The sequence below is a fragment of the Emiliania huxleyi genome, assembly GCF_000372725.1.
Source record: "Emiliania huxleyi CCMP1516 unplaced genomic scaffold EMIHUscaffold_3, whole genome shotgun sequence".
NCBI lineage: Eukaryota > Haptophyta > Isochrysidales > Noelaerhabdaceae > Emiliania > Emiliania huxleyi.
In genome coordinates, this window is record NW_005199770.1 from 61033 (window position 1) to 80981 (window position 19949).

The 19949-nt window shown below is 69.7% G+C and overlaps 6 protein-coding genes across 6 annotated transcripts; 2 read left to right on the forward strand and 4 right to left on the reverse strand.

The window, feature by feature from the left end:
• Nucleotides 1-536: 536 nt before the first annotated feature.
• On the forward strand, nt 537-4828 carry EMIHUDRAFT_461121 (hypothetical protein; the record flags this gene model as incomplete). Its single annotated transcript, XM_005775057.1, has 7 exons — nt 537-618; nt 761-1681; nt 1743-1877; nt 2050-2321; nt 2401-2601; nt 2678-3856; nt 3913-4828. The coding sequence occupies exons 1-7, from the start codon at nt 568-570 to the stop codon at nt 4826-4828; spliced, it is 3675 nt and encodes a 1224-aa protein (XP_005775114.1). The 5' UTR covers nt 537-567.
• Nucleotides 4829-6285: 1457 nt separating this feature from the next.
• EMIHUDRAFT_194970 (hypothetical protein) lies at nt 6286-8563 on the reverse strand (the record flags this gene model as incomplete). Its single annotated transcript, XM_005775058.1, has 6 exons — nt 6286-6339; nt 6878-6981; nt 7936-8023; nt 8097-8198; nt 8300-8363; nt 8439-8563. 6 exons carry the CDS (start codon nt 8561-8563, stop codon nt 6286-6288), a joined length of 537 nt encoding a protein of 178 aa, XP_005775115.1.
• Nucleotides 8564-10355: 1792 nt separating this feature from the next.
• Nucleotides 10356-11774, reverse strand: EMIHUDRAFT_61298 (hypothetical protein; the record flags this gene model as incomplete). The annotated part of the gene is made up of 1 exon (XM_005775059.1): nt 10356-11774. The coding sequence occupies one exon, from the start codon at nt 11772-11774 to the stop codon at nt 10356-10358; it is 1419 nt and encodes a 472-aa protein (XP_005775116.1).
• A 4010-nt stretch (nt 11775-15784) lies between these two features.
• On the reverse strand, nt 15785-16785 carry EMIHUDRAFT_95337 (hypothetical protein; the record flags this gene model as incomplete). Its single annotated transcript, XM_005775060.1, has 2 exons — nt 15785-15952; nt 16306-16785. 2 exons carry the CDS (start codon nt 16783-16785, stop codon nt 15785-15787), a joined length of 648 nt encoding a protein of 215 aa, XP_005775117.1.
• Nucleotides 16786-17255: 470 nt separating this feature from the next.
• Nucleotides 17256-17759, forward strand: EMIHUDRAFT_194973 (hypothetical protein; the record flags this gene model as incomplete). The annotated part of the gene is made up of 1 exon (XM_005775061.1): nt 17256-17759. One exon carries the CDS (start codon nt 17256-17258, stop codon nt 17757-17759), a length of 504 nt encoding a protein of 167 aa, XP_005775118.1.
• Nucleotides 17760-17788: 29 nt separating this feature from the next.
• Nucleotides 17789-18620, reverse strand: EMIHUDRAFT_194974 (hypothetical protein; the record flags this gene model as incomplete). The annotated part of the gene is made up of 2 exons (XM_005775062.1): nt 17789-17848; nt 18048-18620. The coding sequence occupies 2 exons, from the start codon at nt 18618-18620 to the stop codon at nt 17789-17791; spliced, it is 633 nt and encodes a 210-aa protein (XP_005775119.1).
• Between the last annotated feature and the right edge of the window lie 1329 nt (nt 18621-19949).

Genomic DNA, 19949 nt, shown 5'->3' on the forward strand with positions numbered 1-19949 from the left:
ACTCCAACTCGACGATGGCGACAGCGACGGCGGCGAGGGCGGCGACGGCGACGCGGCCGCGTTGCCGATGACCAACGCAACGGAAGCCACGCGGACGATGCCGGGGGTCCGTGTGAGCGAGACCGCCATCCCGAGCAGCACAGTAACTCCCACGCTGAGGCCCGTCTCGACCAGCTGCCCAGCAGCGTAGTCGGCACCGATCGTGGCGGCGCCGGTGGCTTCGCTAGCGGAGGGGAGCTCGGCGCCCGGCGCGGCGCCGCAAGTAACGGCTGTGTGTGAGGCAGCGGCGCCGAGCCACAGGCGAGGAACGGCGCCCCTGCTTAGTTAGGTTAGGTGGGAAGGTGAACAACAGGCCCGGCTTTTCCTTGCTCCGGAAGAAGAAAAGAATTTTCCAACTAAGCTCCCTCGCACGCCACTGGGCACGGGACTGGCGCGCACTGGCCTTAACACAGGTACACGACGGGAGCCGTATAAACGCGTCCTGGGATGGGGACGCGTCCTGGACAGGCCCGCCCCCCACGTCTCAGTCCAAGCAGCTGCACGACAGCCCTCTTCGCTCTCGCTCCGATGCCCACCCTCTCGAACGCGCTGACGCGCTCCCCGGCTTACGGCCCGCACGTGCCTGCGGGCCCCGCCCGCTTCGCGGCGAGCCCCGCCAGTCCGTGCGAAAAGCGAGGCGGCGTGGGGGGAGCCCGCTCACGCAAGCCCTGAGGCGCGAGCCCGCGCCGCGGCACCCGCAGCCGCGCCGCCGAGCCCCGAGGCAGCCGCCCGCCCGCTCGAGCTCCTGCTCACCGCGACGGGCGGGGGCCGCGACCTCGCCGACTTCTCCAACCGCGTCTGGCGCCACCTGCACCAGCGCCGCAACCTGCCGCCCGACAACCCGCAGCTCCGGAGCTACCAGAGGAACCTGCCCACCCTGGTCGCGGAGCGGGCGCGGCACGTCCTCGCGCTCGTCGCCGCCGCGCAGGCCGAGGGCACTGACGACGGCGCCCCCCACCTCGCCAGCGACGCGTGGCTCGCCGCCCGCCGCTGCTTTGCCTTTCTCGCGCCCGGGGCGGGCAAAAGCCTCTCCATCGCCCTCGCGATCGTCCTCTTCCCGCACGCGGCGGCGCCGCCGCCGGGGTGCGGTGTGCCCCCGACGGCGGCGCGGCACCTTATCGTCTTCCCCTTCTGCACCAACATCAACGAGCTCCTCGACGAGGGCCTCCGCCTCGAGGAGAGGCCCTGCCGCGAGTGCCGCGCCGCAGCGCAGCAGGCCGACCCCGCCTGCTGCGACGCGTGCCGCAACGAGCTGCACCGCGCCGCGGAGGCGTCGTCGCTCTGCTCGCGGCTCGGCCTCCGCCGCAGCCACGTGATCGAGCTCGCGCGCCACGTCTACGTCCTCCCTGACCGCTTCAACCCGCGCGAGAACCTGCGCCACCAGCGCGACTTTGAGCAGGCGTGGATCGTGCTCGCGACGCAAGACAAAGTGGCGCGCGCGTGCGAGGCGGGGCACATCGGGCCGGCCGACGTCCGCGCGCTCTGGGCCGACGAGGGCGACTACGGCAACAACCCCGACGAGCGGCGCGGCAGCTTCAGCTGGGACATCATCCAGCGCACGCTCTGGACCTCGTGGGTCAACCTCTTCTCGGGCACCTGCGCCGAGTGGATGCGCGACCTGCCCGAGCTGGCGCGGAGCACCGTCCTCCCGCCCCCCTCTCCTCTCCCCCCCCCCTCTCACCGCCCCCCCTCCCCCGCCGCAGGTCCGCTTCACGTACGGCGACCTGTACCGCTCCTACGACGCCTGCCAGCTCACCGTCACGACGCTCTGCGCGCACGGGCTCGTGGTGGGCGGGCGCCGCATCGGGGACGAGCCGCTCACGGAGGAGGACGTGGACGTGATCCGCACCGACCGGCGCGCGCAGCAGCAGCACCTCCAGGCACGCCCCGCTACCCCCTCCTTTCCTGGCCCTCTCCCTTCCCTCCCTTCCCCTTTTCGCCCCCTCCTTCCCGCCCTTTTTCGCCCCCCCCCCTCCCGACCCCCCCCCCCTTCCGGCTCCCCGCTGGCAGGTCTTCTGCCGCAAACTCCTCAACCAGCACGACGAGTGGCGCATCCCCACGCAGGGCGTCCTCTTCAACGCCAGCAACTCGGGCGGCGAGGAGGTCTGGCGCCAGCTCTGCGGCATCGCGGCGCGGCTGCCTCCGTCGCCAGTCACCGGCCGGCCGCTGCGCGTCGCGATCGCGTACACGCGCCTCTCACGCGCCGAGGACACGGCGCCCTTCCGCAACACGGAGCGCGTCATCGCCGCCTCCAAAGCGCTCGAGTACGACATCATCGTGCTGTGCGCTGCCCCTCCCCACCCCCGCCCCCACTGGCGCCGCCATCGCCACTCGCTCACCCCCCCCTCTCCTCTTCCGCAGGTCCAACATCGGCTGCCGCGGCCTCAACAACTCGATGATCATGGTGGGGCTCAACATGTACCCGCACAACACCAGCGTCGCCTCGCGCAACGAGCAGTGGCAGCGCGTCAACCGGCTCATCCGGCCGATCCGGCTCGACCCGCGGCTCGTCGAGCTGGTCGAGCGACTCTACGGCCGAGAGGTGGCCGCCGCGCTGCGCCAGTGCGCCCGCCCCGCGCCCGCGCCCCCCGCCCTCGCGCCCGCGCCGCGCTGACCGCTCCTCCTCCCTCTTTCAAAGGTTCGTGCTGCACCACCGGCTGCACCGCCTCCACCAGCGCGCCGACCTGCTCGAGATCGACGCCAACTTCGCGGCCAACAACGCCAACCTGCGGCAGTGCATCGCCGAGCAGGGCGCCGAGGCGGCAGTCACGCTCTCCAGCGAGCGGCTGGTCGACCTGCTGCCCGCCGACGGCGAGGGCGAGGAGGGCGAGGGCTCGCTCGACGGCAGCAGCGTCCTTAGCGAGGAGAGCGGCGGGGAGGAGAGCGAGGAGAGCGGCGAGGAGAGCGAGGAGGAGGGGGAGGAGGCGGCGGCGCTGCGGCGGGAGGAGGAGGAGCGGCGGCGGCGGCAGGAGGAGGAGCAGCAGCTTGCGGCGGTGGCGCGCGAGCGGGAGCGGCGGGAGCGCGCGGCGCGCGCGAGAGAGGCGCGCCAGCAGGCGCAGATCCGGCGCGACGGGCAGATGTGGTCCCGCTTCCGGGCGTGGCCGCGGCGGTCGCGGAAAACGGTGACGCTTGACACGCTGGTCGGCTCGATCCTCAACGCGATGGACATCTCCATCCACGAGCGGCGGCGGGTCGCGACCCTCTTCCAGCGCGCCCTCGCCGCGGGCCCCGCCGTGCTGAGCGAGGCCGGCCTCGGCGGGGGCGGCCCCCTCCTCGCCCCCGGCCGGTCCCTCCTCCGCCTCCACGAGCGGGTTGCCGAGGTGCGCAGCGAGCCCGCCCCGATCTGTGCCGTCTGCCGCGAGCCGCCGCAGCCCGGCTCGGCCTGCATCCTGTGCTGCTGCTACGGCGTCATGTGCGTTGCGTGCCTTGACCGCTGCCCGACCTGCCCGCTCTGCCGCTGCCGCCGTTGCTCCGCCGCCCTCGTCCCGCCAGTCGACGTCCCCTCGCCCCTCCTCGCCAGCCTGCTGGAGCGGCCGCTGCAGCGGCTTCACGCAAGAGGCTTCACGAAAGAGGTTCTCCTCTCGCAGTCGCCGCGCCTCTTCCAGGAGCTGCAGTTCATGGTCCGGCGCTGGGAGCAAGCGCTGCCGCCACCTCCACTAGACCTCGTCCCGCCCCTCGACACGCCGCCGCCTGCACCGCCACTAGACCCAGTTCTGGCGCCGCTTCCGGCACCGCCGCCGGTCGACGCCCCCTCGCCTCTCCTCGCCGGCTTGCTGGAGCGGCTGCGCCACGCCGCGACCGTCAGCCGCACTTACTCGTGCGTGTTTGTGCCGTTTGCGCACGCGCTGCTGCAGGACGGCGAGATGGCGGCAGAGGCGGCGGCGTGGGCGCGCACGACCCTGCGTGGGCGGCTCTGCTCGGGCGGTACCGCGAGTTCTTCGAGGCGTCGCCGCGCCTCGCGCCGCTGCTCCAGCCTTACGCCGTCCGCGACACCAATTTGGCGGCGCTGCCCTGCTGGCCGTACATCGAGCCGGCGCCCGAGCAGGAGGACCCGGCGCTGCGCGGGCGGCAGGACGAGCCGTGGCCGCTGCAGAGCCCGGGGCGGGGCTTCACGCAGGAGGGCCTCCTCTCGCAGTCGCCGCGCCTCTTCCAGGAGCTGCAGTTCATGGTCCGGCGCTGGGAGCAAGCGTTGCCGCCGCCGCCGCCGCCCGACCCAACGCCAGTCACGCCGCCTCCGCCGCCGGCGCCAGACTCACCTCCTCCGGCGCCGCGGCGGCCGCCGCTGCCGGCGTCGGCGCTGCGCGGCGCGTCGCTCGACGCCTTCGTGCAGGTGGTGGGCGAGGGCCTAGGCGGGCGGCTCTGGGCCCCCGTCGACCACAGCCTCACTGTGTCTGGCCGGCTGCCGCCTCCGGGCAGGAGCATGCAGCACCTGCTGCGGGAGGCGGAGGCTGGCCCGCGGCTGCGCGCGGCGTACGAGCTCGCCGTGGCGGCGCTGGAGCGGCTCGGCCACTCGATTGACCACTCGCTGCCGGCGGTGGTCGACGAGATCGCAAGCAGCGTGCTCAGCGACGTGATGTACGACCACGCGCATCTGCGCCGCCGCCCCGAGCTGCGCGAGCACATGCTCAGGGGCACGGAGCGGGAGGTGCGGGCGCGGCTGGCGGGGCTGATCAACGCGATGCACAGCGGCGGCCTGCCGACCACGCACCGCCGCATCCGCTTCGACGCGGCGGCGCACGGCGGCGGCGGCGGCGGGCGGGCGGCGGTGGTGCTGCGGCTGCTTGTCTGAGGGGGGCCGCTTTGATGATGCGCGTTCGGGGGGGTGGGAAGGGATCCCGACAAGGCGCGTTTGAGATCGAGCTTAGAGCTCGGTGGGAGAGAGGGGAACGTGCTCTGGCACGCTCTCGCGTCGGCGTTCGCGGCTGCAAGCTCGCCTTCTTGCCGGCGAGCCGTGTCGCGGTGACCTAGGCGGTGACGGTCGCAGAGAACGCAAGCGCGCGGAGTTCTATGTATAGAGCCGTAGGTACTGTTGACGTAGTGTGCGATGTGGGGAGCTCGAAATCGTCCTGTCGCGCTCGCTCAAGTGCTCATGAGTGTGGCCAGTGAGGAGGCGTGAGAGACTAAGAACCTAATGATTGAATACAGCAAGGAAGCCCCACGGCCTTCTACGCCAGATGCCGTGGCACTTTTTGAACTTCAACAGATACCAGAGTGCAGAGAGCCGCAAGCGCATCGCTCATTCCGTTTCTCCGTTTGCGTTTCTACTTCTTCAACCCCCCCCCCACACACACACACAACACACACCTCAACTCGTCACTGTCAGCATCCTCCGGCTCGTCTCAGCTTCCGCCGCCTCTCCTGCTGCCTCCGGCTCCGCCGCTCCCGGCAGCAAGATCGCCGCTGCCACTGCCGCCGCCACCGCCCGCGTCACGCGCGGCCGGAGGCTGCGGTGGCGGGTCCCAGACGTGCGAGGGCGAGGCGAGCACGAGGGCGGTGGCGGAGAGCGAGACGGCGGTCGCAAAGAGGAAGGGGAGGGCGGGCACTCCCACCGAGCAGCCGAGGCCGAAGAGGTAGCCGTATAGCGTCGGGCCGACCACCTGGCCGGCGGGCGGGGCGCGGGGCGTGGGGCACGCCACCCCTGAGGGTCACCGCCGAGGCGGGCACGGAAAGGGAAGGTGACGCGGCGGCGGCGGCGGGGAGGGGGGGGGGAGGGGGGAGGGGGGGAGGGGGATAGGGGGGATCGTGGTGCCGCCGCCGCTGGTGCGGTGGTGTGTCGGTACCTTGAGCAGCGAACGCAAGTTCTGGTGGTCGCCCGCGAGCGAGCCCTGCCCGAACCCGGCCGCGGCACCCGCCGTGGTCAGCCGTGCAGTCACCGCCATCCCCTGCGTCCGCCCGACCTACGAGCAAGTCAACCCTCCGTGTTCTAGACTGTGATGTGTCAGACCCCTCGGCCCGGCCGACCTACAGCAAGCGCGCAGCCGGCGGTGCAGCGGGGAGAGTGGCCACCCGCCGAGCCGCTCGGAGCTCGCGAGGACCCAGTTGACGGGCAGGGCCGCGAAGGCGACGCGAGTCGAGCCGAGAGCGAGCGCCTAGCTCACCAGCGGCGCGCGGCGTGAGGAGACGCCGGCCCGGCTCCCGCTCGCTCCTCCGGCGGCGGTGAAGAGAGCGCCAAGTCGGTAGCGGCGCAGGAGGCGGTGGCGAGCAGCGTGTGTCCTCGCGCGCCTAGCCCCGCCACCCCCGCACGCCTTAGGCCTTCGGACCGCGCGCCGGGAGGCCGGCTGCGGCGTCGCTTCGCCGAATCTGCGCACGGAGCGGCGGGCGAGAAGTGCGACGGCGGTGTGGCCGAAGCCGGAGAGGGAACCGAAGAGGCCGCACCTGCGCCGGTCGACCTCGGGTGATCTCGGGTGATCTAGGGTGGACTAGGGCGGTGCGCACGGCAGGGGAGGAGAGGCTGGGAGGAGAGGCTGGGAGGAGAGGCGGGGAGGAGAGGCTGGGAGGAGAGGCTGGGAGGGGGGAGGGGAGGAGGGGAGGGGAGGAGGGGGGGAGAGGAGGGGAGGGGAGGAGGGGGGGAGAGGAGGGGAGGAGGGGAGGGGAGCCGACGAGGCGATGCGCACGTCTCAACGCCCCAGCCTCGCAGCTCGCGGGCAAAGACCTATCAATTTCATTCGTCAATGAATTCAATCCAGCCCCGCAGCGCGCGGGCAAAGACCTGCGACGTGTCCGAGGACTTGATGAATGAATGAATGGACCGATGGCGGGCAGATGTCTGCGACGTGTCTCGGGACGCGTGCGTTGAGCTGCAGAGCGAGGGGTGGACTAGAGGCTCGATGTATATTACCTGCCACGTGTCTCCCATCGCCATCGAGGTGGTGTGCAGGGCGGAGACGGAGGCGAGGCTGCGCAGCGCCACGCCGTTGCGGAAGAGGCGCACGAAGCCGAAGCCTGGAGAGGCGGACTGGTGTGTCTCGGGCGATCTCGGGCGATCTCGGGCGATCTCGGGCGATATCGGGCGATCTCGGGCGATCTCTCGGTCGAATCTCAGGGCGACACAAACCCACAAACAACCCACAACCCACCCGCAAACCACCCGCAAACCACCCGCAAACGGCCAGCGGGGCGGGCGGGGCGGGCGCCTGGAGGGCGGAGCGCCAGCGGCGATCGCGCGCCGGCCGGGTGGGTCTCGTTCGCGGAGCCAGCGACGAGCGGGACGAGGAGGGCGAGGAGGGAGGCAGAGGCGAGGCAGGGGAGGCGGAGGGAGCGGGAGAGCAGCCGTCCGCCGAGCAGCATCCCCACCGAGTAGGCGGCGCCGGCCTACTTGAGATCTGGTGAGATCTGGTGAGATCTGGGGAGATCATCCCCACCGAGTAGGCGGCGCCGGCCTACTTGTGCACCGGCGGAGGCCGTGCCGAGGGCGCCCCTCACGGCCCTCGGCCTCGAGATCTGGGGAGATCTGGGGGAGGTCTGGGGGAGAACTGGGGGAGATCTGGGGAGATCTGGGGAGATCTTCCGCATCTGGGGGCGGGGCTCGCCGAGGCGGAGACGAGGCCGAGCTTGCCGGTGAGTGCGGCGGGGTCGTCGCGGTGTGTGTCTGCGATTGAGGCGCGCAGCGCGACGGAGAAGGTCGAGGTGAGGAGGAGGGAGAGGAGCTTGACGATCACCTGGGGAGATATGGGGGAGATCTAGGTCGAGGTGAGGAGGAGGGAGAGGAGCTTGACGATCCCCTGCTCACGGGACGCCGCCCCTGCGAGCCGCCGCCTCGAGAGGAGGGTGAGAGAGCCTTCCCCGCCCGGGCTGCTGCCCCGCGCCAGCCGCCCATCTCTCCCCCATCTCTCCCCCATCTCTCCCGAGGCCAGCCGCGCACCAGCACGCGAATCGTCGGGCGCGAGACGGCCACACCTCGGCAGAGGAGGGCGAGGGCGGGCGCGCCAACGAGGAGCGGCTTGCGGCCGATCGTGTCCGACAGCCGGCCGAGCTGCGGCGTCACCTAATACCGACGCCGAGCCGCTGCCGAGGCGCGCCTGAGGCGTCGGCTCCGCACGTCTGCGGCCGCTTGTGACCAGGATGTCGAGCAGCGCGGCGCTCGAGGAGATGCGGCCAAGGGCGGCGGCGGTGGCGACGCGATCCTGCCCAAGGTGCGCGTACAGCGCGCTCGGCACCGCCTGCGGAAACGTCAGAAAGAAGCGTCATGGACGCGTCCCGTGTTCACGCCTGAGCAGCCTCCGCCTGCCTGCGTGAGCAGAGCGTTGGACAGCATCTGTACGAAGACGACGAGCGCGATGAGCCAGCCGTCGCCGTCCGCCAGCCGTGCTAACAGGCCATCGCGCCTCGCAGAGGGCGGCGGAGGCGGCGGCAACGCAGCCGTCACCGCCGGCACCCGACGGCGCACCTCTCCAGCGCACCCGCTGGTGGCAACGCGAAGGGCTGCATCTGTCGTTGGCGGGGACCGCAGCGGACTCGGGCTGGGTAGCAGTGCCGATGCCGCCGCCGCAGCGCCCAACAACAGGCCGGCACGCTTCGATCTCATATGGGCGCGAACGGAGCAGAGGGTTCGAGCTTCTTGCCGTCCCCGGTGAAGGTCGGTCTACCGCGTTACATACATACATACCGCGTTGGTGTCCACTCCGAGCTGTTCTTCGCCTTTCTATCTACAATCAATCAGGCCAACTGGGAAGCCCGATCTTTCACCGACAGGGTCCCGTTTACAGGGAAAAGAAAGAAAGAAAACGGACAACCCAAGGGAGGAATGGGAGGACAGCACGCCGCCAGGGATTTCAAGGAGAGGAGTGTGGTGCTAGCCGTCGCCCACCCTTGGGCGTCTGCCTCTTCCTATCTCTCTTCGCAGTCCGTCGCCGATTCTCGCTGCAACCTCATGCCACCTCGCGGTCGTCCACCCCGAAATCCGGCTGATACGTCCCGACGTCGCAGACGGTGCACTGGTCCTGAGCAGGGTTGGCTGCGGTTCCTGCAGAGCACACGGCAGGCGCGGCGCCACCTCCCGCGCACGACGCGCCGGCGGGGCAAGCGAGGCACTCGGGGTCGCCGTCGGCGTCCGTCTCGTTGGCGTACGTGCCAGGCGAGCACTGCGCGTCCAGCTCGCGCGACGAGCCCTGAGGGCAAAACTTGCCAGCAGCGCAGCGGACGCAGGCGGCGGCGGCGGGCTGGTCCTGGTAGTAGCCCTCGGCGCACAGCTCGCACGCCTCGTTGCGGGTGCCGTTGGCGAAGCTGCCCTCGCGGCACGCCGTCTGCTCGTTGGAGCCGGTGGTGGCGAAGTGGCCCGGCGAGGCGTCGGTGCACTCGCTCGCAGCGGTGAGGTCCGTGGTGCTCGAGTAGCTGCCCGCCTCACATGGCAGCGGCGCCGCCGCGCCCTTGGCGCAGTAGTGGCCAGGGAAACAGTCGCGGCAGATTGTAGCACCCGTGCCGTTCTGATACGTCCCTCCGCCACAGCTGGCGCACTCGGAGAGTCCCACCGTGGCGGCGACGGTGCCTGGCCGGCACGGCGCGCACGCATCGCCGCCTTCCGCGCCCCGTGTTGCGCTAGCGGTGCCGACGGGGCAGGACTCGCACGCGGCGCTCGAGTTGGAGCCGTTGGCCGGGTTGAAGCTGCCCGCGGGGCAGGGCTCCCAGACCATGCTCGTGGCTGCTCCCTTCACCTCGCAGTAGCCGCCCGGCGGGCAGGGCTCGCACGACGCCTCGCCGACCGAGGAGGAGTAGCTCCCCGGGGGGCAGGGGTAGCACTCGGTGGCGCCGTCGCCAGGCTGGCAGAGGGGGGGGGGGCAGCGAGAGGGGGGGGTGGCAAAGGGGGTATGGAAGGGGGGGGTGGGGTGGCAGACGGGTATGGAGTACTGCACACTTTGGGGAGGGGGCCAGGTGGTGTGGGTGCCTGTGTGTGTGTGTGTTGTGCGTGCGTGCGTGCGTGCGCGTGCGTGCGTGCGTGCGTGCGTGCGTGCGTGCGTGTGTGTGTGTGTGTGTGTGTGTCGGCGGCGTCGGCCCGTTTGTTTTGCGTCGGCGTCCAGTCGACGGTATCTCAAATAGGGAACCGAAAGGTTACCAGGGCGGACACACCTAATCAGGCCCGAGCATTACTTTTTTATAGAGTCTCTGCCCAGTCCCCAGAATTTTAGGTACGCATGTTGCCCCCCCCCCCTGTTGGTCGATAACAGAAGCTCTCAGAGACAACAAGATACAAGAACACACAGTGTCGCACAGACAGACAGACAGCGAAAGAAACTTGCAGATACCTCCCCGCAAGGCGCGAGACACAAAAGATAGTGTCAATGCGTTCGGAGAGCTGTGATGTCTTGGCTGGAGAGGACGAGCTAGTGCGCATGTGCGTGCGCATGCTGGTGATCGTGGTCGTGGCCCTCCCCCGACGCGATCGCCCTCTCCCAGGCGTCGGCAAAGGGGTCGGGCAACGCGTCCCGCCACTTGTCGCCGCCGCCCGCCATCTCCTCATCGGTGAGCAGGCACTTGTCCAGCTCCGCCTTTGCAGCCGCGTGGTCGAGCTCCTGCCCGATGCACACCATCTCCGACTGGCGGTCGCCGTGCGCCTCGTCCCAGAGCGGCCCGATGTCTTCTTGCAGGCCCTCGGGCCACTCCTCGCGAGGCAGCGCCGCCCACCAGGGCGGGCCCGGCGTCAGCTCGAACTGCGTGCCTGCGAGCGCCAGGCTCGCTTGCTGCTCGTGCCGCGTCGCCAGCCACGCAATCCCCTTGAGCCGCAGCAGCCGCGCCAGCGCTCCTTCGCGCGGCCGCACGCACAGCGCCGCGTGGAGGCGCGCCGGGTGGAAGGGCCGCCTCGCGCGGAAGATGAAGGACGAGATGCCGTACTCGACCGTCTCGGGGACGTGCTGGTGTGCGCGCGCCTCGCGGAGCCAGTCGGGGTGCTCCTCCGCCTTGCGCAGGCTAAAGCGCGCCTTGCCGAGCAGCCGAGCCGGCTCGACGCGGCTGTGCTCCGAGCGGATCACCTCCGCCGTCGGGTTGACCTTGTGCAGCAGCCGCTCGACCGCGCCCAGCTCCACATCGCCCAGCAAGTCGGCCTTGTTCACCAGCAGGACGTCCGCAAACTCGATCTGCTCTGGCTCGCAGAGCAGATGCGCGACGCAGCGCTCGTCCCCGTCGCCCGCCTGCCAGCCGCGCTCCGCCAGCGTGTCCACCGACCCCAGCTCCTCGAAGATGGCCGCCGCGTCCACCACCGTGACGAGGTTGTGCAGGCTCGCGACGTCGCCCAAGCTCACGCCGCTCGCCTCGTCCGTGAAGGTGAAGGTCTCGGCGACGGGGAGCGGCTCCGAGATGCCCGACGACTCGACAAGGACGTGGTCGAAGCGGCCCTCGGCCGCGAGCGAGGCGAGCGAGGTGAGCAGGTCCTCGCGCAGCGTGCAGCAGATGCAGCCGTTGGACAGCTCGACCAGCTTCTCCTCCTGGCGCAGCACGTCGCCGCGCCGCACGAGCTCGGCGTCGACGTTGACGGCCGCCATGTCGTTGACGACGACGGCGATGCGGACGCCCGCCCGGTTTTGCAGCAAGTGCTTGAGCAGGGTCGTCTTGCCCGCGCCCAGGAAGCCGGAGAGCACAGTCACGGGCAGAGGCGGTACGCCCGCTGAACCGGCGCGCTCGCCGACAGCCCGCGCCGCCTCTTTGAGTAGGGCGAGGGGGGCGCCCTGATCGCCCGCACCCGCGTTGGCCGCCGAGGCCACGGCCGGCGCCTCCAACGCCGCGCCCACCGCCGCGCCCCCGTCCATCCGCGCCAGTATCAGCTCCACCTTGGCCTCGAGCGAGGAGAGCCGGCCGGTCACGTCGGCCGCCGCGGCCATCGTGCCGCCCGCCGCCCTGGCCGCCGCCGCCCCGACCGCCGCCGCCCTGGCCGCCGCCGCCGCCGCCGCGCCGCCCAGCGTTGCTGGCTTCGCTTCCCCCACATCAACAAGCGGTGGCACCGCGGGGGGCGCGAGGGCGGCGGCAGCGAGCGGGCTGGGCTCAAGCCACTCTTGCCCAAAGTAGCCTCCCCACTTGCTTGCCACCGCGCCGGCGCCCACCGCGGCTGCGACCCCGCAGGCAAGGGTGCGCAGGGCGGCGAGGGAGGCCGCGTCGTGCCGCAGCACGTGGATGGCGCGCGGCCAGGTGTACCTGGAGAGGCAGGCCTGCTGACGAGAGAGCCTTCCGTGGGTCTCTCAGCAGCGAGCAGCACGAGTGCCTCGGCTGATCTCGCGTGATCTCGGGTGGATCTCTCGCTGATCTCGCGTGATCTCAGGTGGATCTGGCTGATCTCGCGTGATCTCGGGTGGATCTCGCTGATCTCGCGTGATCTCGGGTGGATCTGGCGCGATCTCCTCACCAGTCGTACGAGTCTTCGTCGTCCGTCAGGTCCGCATCCTCAAGCGCGCCGGGCGGAGGCGGCCGCGCCGCGTAGAGCGGGTGGATGAGCGCGAAGCTCGCCTCGCCGGTCTCGCCGATGTGCAGTGCGGCGGGCGGGATGGCGGGGAGCCGCTCGAGCTCGGTGTCCTGCAGCGGTGAGGAGGCGCGGCGGGGAGGGGCGGTGAGATGGCAACAGAGGGGCGGTGAGGGAGGGGCGGTGTGTGGGGGGAGAGGGTGGGATGCGAGGGAGGGCGCGAGGCTCGAGCGGCAGTAGCGGCGGGGGGGGTGGGACTAGAGGTGACAGCGAAGCGGCGGCGCCGGCGGGTCGGGCGGGTGGGGGGGAGGGTGTGCGTGGTCGATGCGCCTTGTAGCTCTCGTCGATGTCGCAGCTGTCCATCGCGGCGCGGAGCGCCGCATCGGCCTAGGGCCATCGCCAAGCACACGCCTCCACACGCTGTGCGGGGGCGCAAGAGAGGGCTCTCTCCGCCTCCGCCTCTGACTCGGACGGGCGCAGCGCCACGCGCGGGATGCGCATGCCGTCCCACGCGCGAGGCGAGTCCAGCGAGCGCGCGAGCACGCAGCGGTTGCCGCGGAGGACCTGGTAGGAAGGCGCGGAGAAGGCTGAGAGAAGGGCTCCACCGTCCGGCGGCTGGCTTTGGCGGCGGCGAAGACCAGCGCTCCGACCCACTTCTGCTGATCAACGCCCTTCGCCGCGCTGGCCGCGGCCGCGAGGGGCTGCGGCGGCGCTGCTTCCGGCGGCGACACGGCCCGCGCGACCTCCCTCGCGTTGAGGCTGCGAAGGCAACGACGGGGATCGGTGAGGAGATAGGCAGCGGCTAGGCGAGGCACAGCAGCGAGGGAAGGAGGCGGCGGTGAGGAGGGAAGCGGCGGTGAGGAGAGAAGTTGCGGTGAGGAGAGAGGCGGCGAGGAGGGAGAGAGGAAGGGATCAGTGAGAGGCGGTGGTGGGTAGAGAGGCGGCGGCGAGGAGAGGAAACGGTGCGGCCCCACCTGCTCACGACGGTCTGCGGCTGCTTGGTCCGCGTGTTGAGCTCGAATGACCACTCGCTCCACCAGACGGCGCGGCCTACAGGAAGGTTCCTAGAAGGTTCATCAAAGGCGCACAGAAGGACCACTCGCTCAGCAGACTCTGTGAGGCCGGACGAGTCGATCTCGTCTGGGTCGAGCTGCAGGCTGGCACCGCCGGCCTCGAGCAGCGTGCCCCGGAGGTCGGCAGTGCCGAGCGAGAGGAGGGCGGCGTGGAGCGCCCTGCCCACCGTCACGTGCGAGTCGAGCACATGCGAGGTGCCGTCCGGGTAAGAGTGCCGTACCGCGCCGTCCCTGCGCTGGCAGTCGCGCTCGCTCTCGTACAGGACGTCGAGTGTGACCTTCGCCTGCGCCGGCTTGACGAGCAGCGCGTTCACCGCCGCCGAGCTCAGGTACGGCTTTAGCAGCGCAGCGCGCGTGACGGTGCCCCACTTGGCGCCGTGCTCGAGCAGGCAGAGCGCGAGGGGAGCGCTCTCTTGGATGCCGAAGAGGGTGATCCTGCCTCGGTAGCCGGAGCACAGCCTGTCGAGGACGCGGCTCACCGGCTTGCTGATCTGCTTGCCGAGGTGCCGGTCCGCGCCAGAGTCTGAGATCTCCTTGTCCATGATGGCGCGTGCGCTGCCCGACGACGGCATGAGCGGCGAACAATCAATCACAAAAATTGCGGGAGGGGCCGACTCCGTCGACAGGAGCGCGCGCTGGATGGCCGGGAGGATGCTGCCAAGGCGCACTGCGATCGGTGAGTCCGCCGAAGCTCTCGGTGATTCCGGCAACCACAGCACAATGGCGATGTGCTCGGGCAAAGATGACGTGCGCTTTGGGTGGGCGTGGCCGAGAGTGGCTGAGAGGCAGCCGGCAGTCGAGTACACGCCAGCGGCCTTGGCGCTGGCGACCTGGCGACTCTTCCTCATATCCGTGCTGCGGATGCGTGCTAAGAGTACCTCAAGAGTGCTCACGATCGAGAAGAAATCTTGTCGGGACGAGTCATCTCGAGATGCTCATCGACGCCACGCGTGTCAAAGCAGGTCTGCTTTGACGAGGCTCGGTGCTGTCGTGCCAAACACCGTCAACCGGGAGATGGTGCCGGAGGGGGACGTGGTCATCGGCGGCGACACCGGCTGGTGACCAGCCTGCGCCGGACGGACGCTCTGTCGTGGGGGCGTGTGACGCCGGGCATTCGTCGTCGCCGCGCACAGGGTGCTAAGCGAGTGGGGTCGGAGTGAGTGCGCAGTGAGCCGGGCGGGGGGCGTACAGCGGTTAGGCTGCCCCCGGTCCGCTTTCACCCCGAAAAGCTCGGCGCCGCACACCGTGCCCGCGAGTGAGTGAGTGAACTCTCACCGTGCCCCTCGATGATACCGCACATGCTTACGACCGAACCCGCCTGCCTGCCGCCTTTCGCAGCGTCATGGCCTACTGTGCAGAGCGTGTGAGCAGCAGAGGAGCTGCTCTCCAGGCTTCTGTCGCAAAGAGCTGCATGCCACCGAAGGCGCTGTCGAGGTTCGCCGAGCTTGGCGAAATCCGGGGACGCCGCCACCGACGAGCGCGTTGGACTTTTCACTCCGGACAAAGACAGGGACACAGCGGACGGTGCGGGGTGTGTCCCCGTCATAGCGGTGAGGCGCGGGACCGTCTGTGGCGAGGTGGGTCGCGTCCCCGGATTTCCGTCAACTCACGGTCCACACCCTCGTAGAGGGACCGATTTTTTTCTTATTCCGCCAAACTACAAGTGAACCCACACCGGTCACCGCCCACCACTGCGCTCGGTGATGCACCCGCTATGCTCTGCCGTCGGTGTGGACTGCCGCTCCGCTTCGAGAGCGCGTTTGCGGCGCGTCTCGGCCGGGGCTTCCGCCTCGGCCTCGGCTGCATCAGGGATGGGCGCGCCCGTGCCAGTGGGGATGGGGCACCAGCAGCGGGCGGAGGTTCTTCGTACGCGCGTCCCGATCATCTCGTGACGTGCGGCATGGGTCGGACAATGTGCTGAGCACTCGAGGCACGCCGGCTCTTCGCGGGTGGACTGAGAGCGGGCCCGCTCGAGGGCTTGCCGTGCCGACCTCCACCAGCCGGGGGACCTCCGGCCGGGGAGCCTTTGCGCGCCTCCCGCCTGGAGAGCGGCGTGCTGCGCAGACTTGCGCGCTTCGGCCCAGTGCGGCGGCGCTCCGAGGCGCCGCGCTTACCACTGGATCCCGCCGCCGCCGCTGCCGTAGAAGCCGCCGCCGCCACCCTGGGCGCCGTAGCCGCCGCCGTAGCCGCCGGGTGCGCCGCCGTACCCGCCGCCTCCCTGGCCGCCATAACCTGCGGGGCAAGGCTCAGAGAATCAGAGAAGGGGTTGAGACAGGGCGGGGCTAGAGGGGGCTCAGAGGGCGGCGGCGCTGCCTCCTCCGCCGTACCCGCCGTCTCCTCTGTATCCGCCGCCGCCGTACCCGCCGCCGCCGTACCCTCCTCCGCCGCCGTACCCGCCGCCGCTTCCGCCGCGCCGGTCCTCGCGGAAGCCGCCGATGATGCGCGTGGCGCGCTCCTTGCCCTGAGGGGTGGGAGGGGGGGGGGGCGGGGGGCGTGGGCTGGGCGAGGAGCGGGCGAGGGCGTGGAGCGGGCGAGGGCGTGGAGCGGGCGAGGAGCGGGCGAGGAGCGGGCGAGGAGCGGGCGAGGAGCGGGCGAGGAGCGGGCGAGGCGAGAGAAAGGGGCGGGCCAGGGACAGCACGGGGCGGGGGCGGCGCGGTGAGGGAGGGGGTGGCGAGGGAGGGGGCAGCGATGAGGGCGACGGCGGCGAGGGAGGGGGGCGGTGGTGGGGGCGGCGGCGGTGATGGCGGCGGCGGCGGTGAGGGTGGCGGCGGGGACGGCGGCGGCGGAGGCGATGTGGCGGCGGGGACAGCGAACCTTCTTGTCATCCCACTCCTTCACGAAATGGACCGCGCTGCCTTGGGCGAGTGCGTTGCCGTCGCTGATCTGCGAGAAGTGGCAGAAGAGGTCCTCCCCGCCGTCGTCGGGCGCGATGAAGCCGAAGCCCTTCTCACCGTTCCACCGCACCACCTTGCCCTGGATCAGGCCCTCTGGCGGCGGGCCCGAAACGCCGCCGCTGCCGCCGCCGCCGAGTGCATCCTCCTCGCCGCCGGTGACTTGCTCGGCGCGCTCCTTGCCCTTGCGCTCGTCGTACACCTTGACAAACTGCACCTGGGCGCCCTCCCGCAGCATGTTGCCGTCGAGGATGGACGAGTAGTGGCAGAAGAGGTCGCCGCCGCCGTCGTCGGGCTTGATGAAGCCGAAGCCCTTGTAGTTCCAGCGGAGGGCTGTGCCGGTGCCCCGCGGGCCGGCATCGCCCGCGCCGGCGTTGCCCGTCATCGCTGCGTCGCCCATCATTGCCGGCGAGAGAGAGAGAACGCACAGACGCCGCGGAGCTGCCTGTCTCCCCGATGAGCCGGAGGTAGTGCCTTTCTTGAGCACACCGAGCCACCGAGCACCTCCTAGCCGAATTGTCTCAGCCCCCAAAGGCGTGGATGCCAATCTTGGAGAGAGAGAGAGAGACAGAGAGAGAGAGAGTTTTTGTTTTGTAATCTTGGTGGTAAGGCCGGAGAGCCAAACAAAGCGGCGGAGATGGCGGGGGAGGGCGGGGGATCGAGGAAAGCACGACTCGCACCGACCTTTCCGAACCGAAAGGCCGTGCCCGGCGTGCAAGGGGCACGGAATACTTAAATTTTTGAGGGGCGCCCTTTCTACATCCTGGTTCCGTTCACACTTCTGCGCAAAGTGAGGGAGACACTTGCAGGACACACGGAGTACGACACGCTCCCACCGCAAGCGCAGCGAGAGCAGCAAGGCGCAAAGGCGCTATGGGCTACGCTCCGCCTCGCTCTCCCGACACGCAGCCAGTCGGCGTCAAGAAGAGACGCTCGCCGAAGCCCGGCCCGAGCCACATCATTGACCTGCGGCCGGCGCTCGAGGCAGTGCACGTCAGCAGCGCGCGGTGCGCCCTTGCATATCTGCCGTGGGAGTTGGGCGTTCGACCCTCCACTCCAGAGAAGGAGCAGAGGCCACCGGACGCCGGGCTAAACCTGCGCAGCGAGAAGGATCAGAGGTCCGGGCCACCGGACGCTGGGCTAAACCTGCGCAGCGAGAAGTCGCACGCTGGCGAGCGCGATGCCGGGCCGCAAAAGCTGCGTGTCTCGCGCATTTGTGTCGAGGACATTGTGTCTGCCCAGATTGACGCGTGCGATCCGCTGAAGACCCTCCCCGCGGCCGACTTCTGCCACGTGCTCTCCGAGGTGACGGACATAGTGGTGCGGGTCATGACCAAAGGCGAGCGCGCGGTGCGTGCCAGACCCCGTAGATGCTGAAAGCACGGGCCTCCCGACGCTACTCTCACTCAATACTTGAGAATCACCGCGGCATCCCCAACGCAGGTGTGCGACGGCGAGGACCTCGCCTTCATCAGGCGGCGCGTGCAGGAGCTGGTCCAGCCAGGGCCGGGAGCGTTGGAGGGCATGGTGGTGTACGATTACGAGCAGGCTAGCAGGCGGGGCGAGCGGCGGCGCGCGGCGGCGCCGTCGACAGAGCGCTTCCAGCGGTACGACCACGTGGCGTGCCGGCTGGACGGGGGCACATGGGCCAGCGGAGTCGTGCACCTGCACGCCAAGCTGCCCTTCGTGCACGTGAAGCTGATCGACCCGGACGACATGTACAACCACGAGGCGGTCCAGGATGCACTCGGTGGCAGCCTCCACGCCGCCGCTCACATCTCCCTCCCTTAGCCGCGGCGCCATCTCCTGCTGCAGCATCGACGCGAGCCACGTGTCGCTCAAGGCTCTGCGCGCGCCGACGCCGGTGCGGGCCTCGATGCGACGCGACTCGGTGAAGACCGCGAGCAGCACTCCATTCTGAGCCGCCGCCTGGCCGACGCCCCAGAGATCGTACAGCGCTGCCGTGAACTGGATATGGTCCTGCACTGACGCAGTCTCATCCCCCAGCCGCTCGAGAACGACCAGAGCCATCTGCGCCTTGCCCGTGGCGCCAAGCGCCGATAACCGGCCCTCCAAGCGCGCACGCGACTCGGCCGAGAGCACGCTTCCAGCGTCCGAGACAAAACCACTCGGAGGCCGAGTGACGTCGGACGGCGACGTCGGCCGCGTGGAGAGGAGGCGTCGGCAGAGAGCGCCAGGCGCGAGGCGGTGGGAGGTTGTGGGCCACAGCGCCCGCATGGAGTGAGCGAGTCAGTCAGTCTTGCACAAGTCGAGCCTCTGCACTCGGAATGCCTGTCGCGGCGACGCAGACGTGCACCTGATGACCTGTCCCGCCCTCTTCCCCGCCCTCCCGCAAGCAGCTCGACACGATGGACACGCTGGTCGACCGCGGATGGCAGGCCACCGAGGGCGACCAGCGCACGGTCGCGCACCTGCTTTGGCGACAATGACGTTGACAATCCGCTCCGTCTCGCTCACTCCCTCGATGGGGGTCGAATTTGGCCAGTTGACAAAGTGTTTGACGACCGAGTCGTAGTGAATGGTTCTCGAACGCGCTTCCAGTTCCGTGATGTGCATGAGAATGTTCTCCGCGACTTCCGGTCATCGGTCTTGGAGAGACCCTGACGACGATGACCGAGACCAGATTCTAGAGGCGCGATGACGTGGCCTTGTTGAACTCGAAGAGGGGCAAGTCGTAGGGGGAAACCCGTATTGATTCTTGAGTCCTTCAATGCGATAGAGAACCACGTCTTCGGGGCGGACACCCGGTAGTTTCGGATAAAGATGAGCAGGTTGAGGACACCGCCATCTACCTTTGGCACCGCGCGAAAAAGAATTAACACGTAAAACAGCCGCCCAAGCGAGTTGCCAGCACGGCGAAAAGAATTCCTAGACGCCGCACCTCCCTCCCTCCCTCACTCCCAAGGTACGTGTCTGTCCTCAACCCAGCCCTAGCTTGGGATTCTTTATTTATTTCCCTCCCTCCCAGATCAGCCTCCCGGCGGCGTTCCTCTTCCTCAGGCATTATCCACGCTCCCTTTTTTCCTTTGGAAACCTCCTGGAAAACCGGGCGCAGGATACATACAATCAGCAACTCAAATCCGCTCACGCGCCACACGGTTTGTCCCGTCGCGCCGCCGGCGACGCCCTAGAGAGAGGTCAGAGGACGGGAGACACGGTCGGCAGTACAAGTGGACCAGTCACGACCCTAGTGGGAGCCCCCTGGTGCGTGTGGTGTTGTGAGGAATGAGGTCATGTCTCATGAGGAGAAGACGAGAGAGGCAGAGGACGAGGGAGGGTGGCCATGAGGTCAATCGCCTCACATCACGCCCGCCTCCCGCGCCCACGCCTGGAGGTCAAGCAGCCGGGGGACAAGCCCCAGTTGCGTGGGCACGATCCCTATCACGCGCTCGAGCAAGTCGAGCCGCAGCAGCGGCGGCTTCCCCTCCACGTCGAGGCCGAGGATTGCTTCAAGTTGTGACATCTGACCGAGCACGCCGCCGGCGCGGCGCGAGGCATCGCCGACCGCGGCGGGAGCGGCCGCCGCGCCACCGACGCTACTGCAGG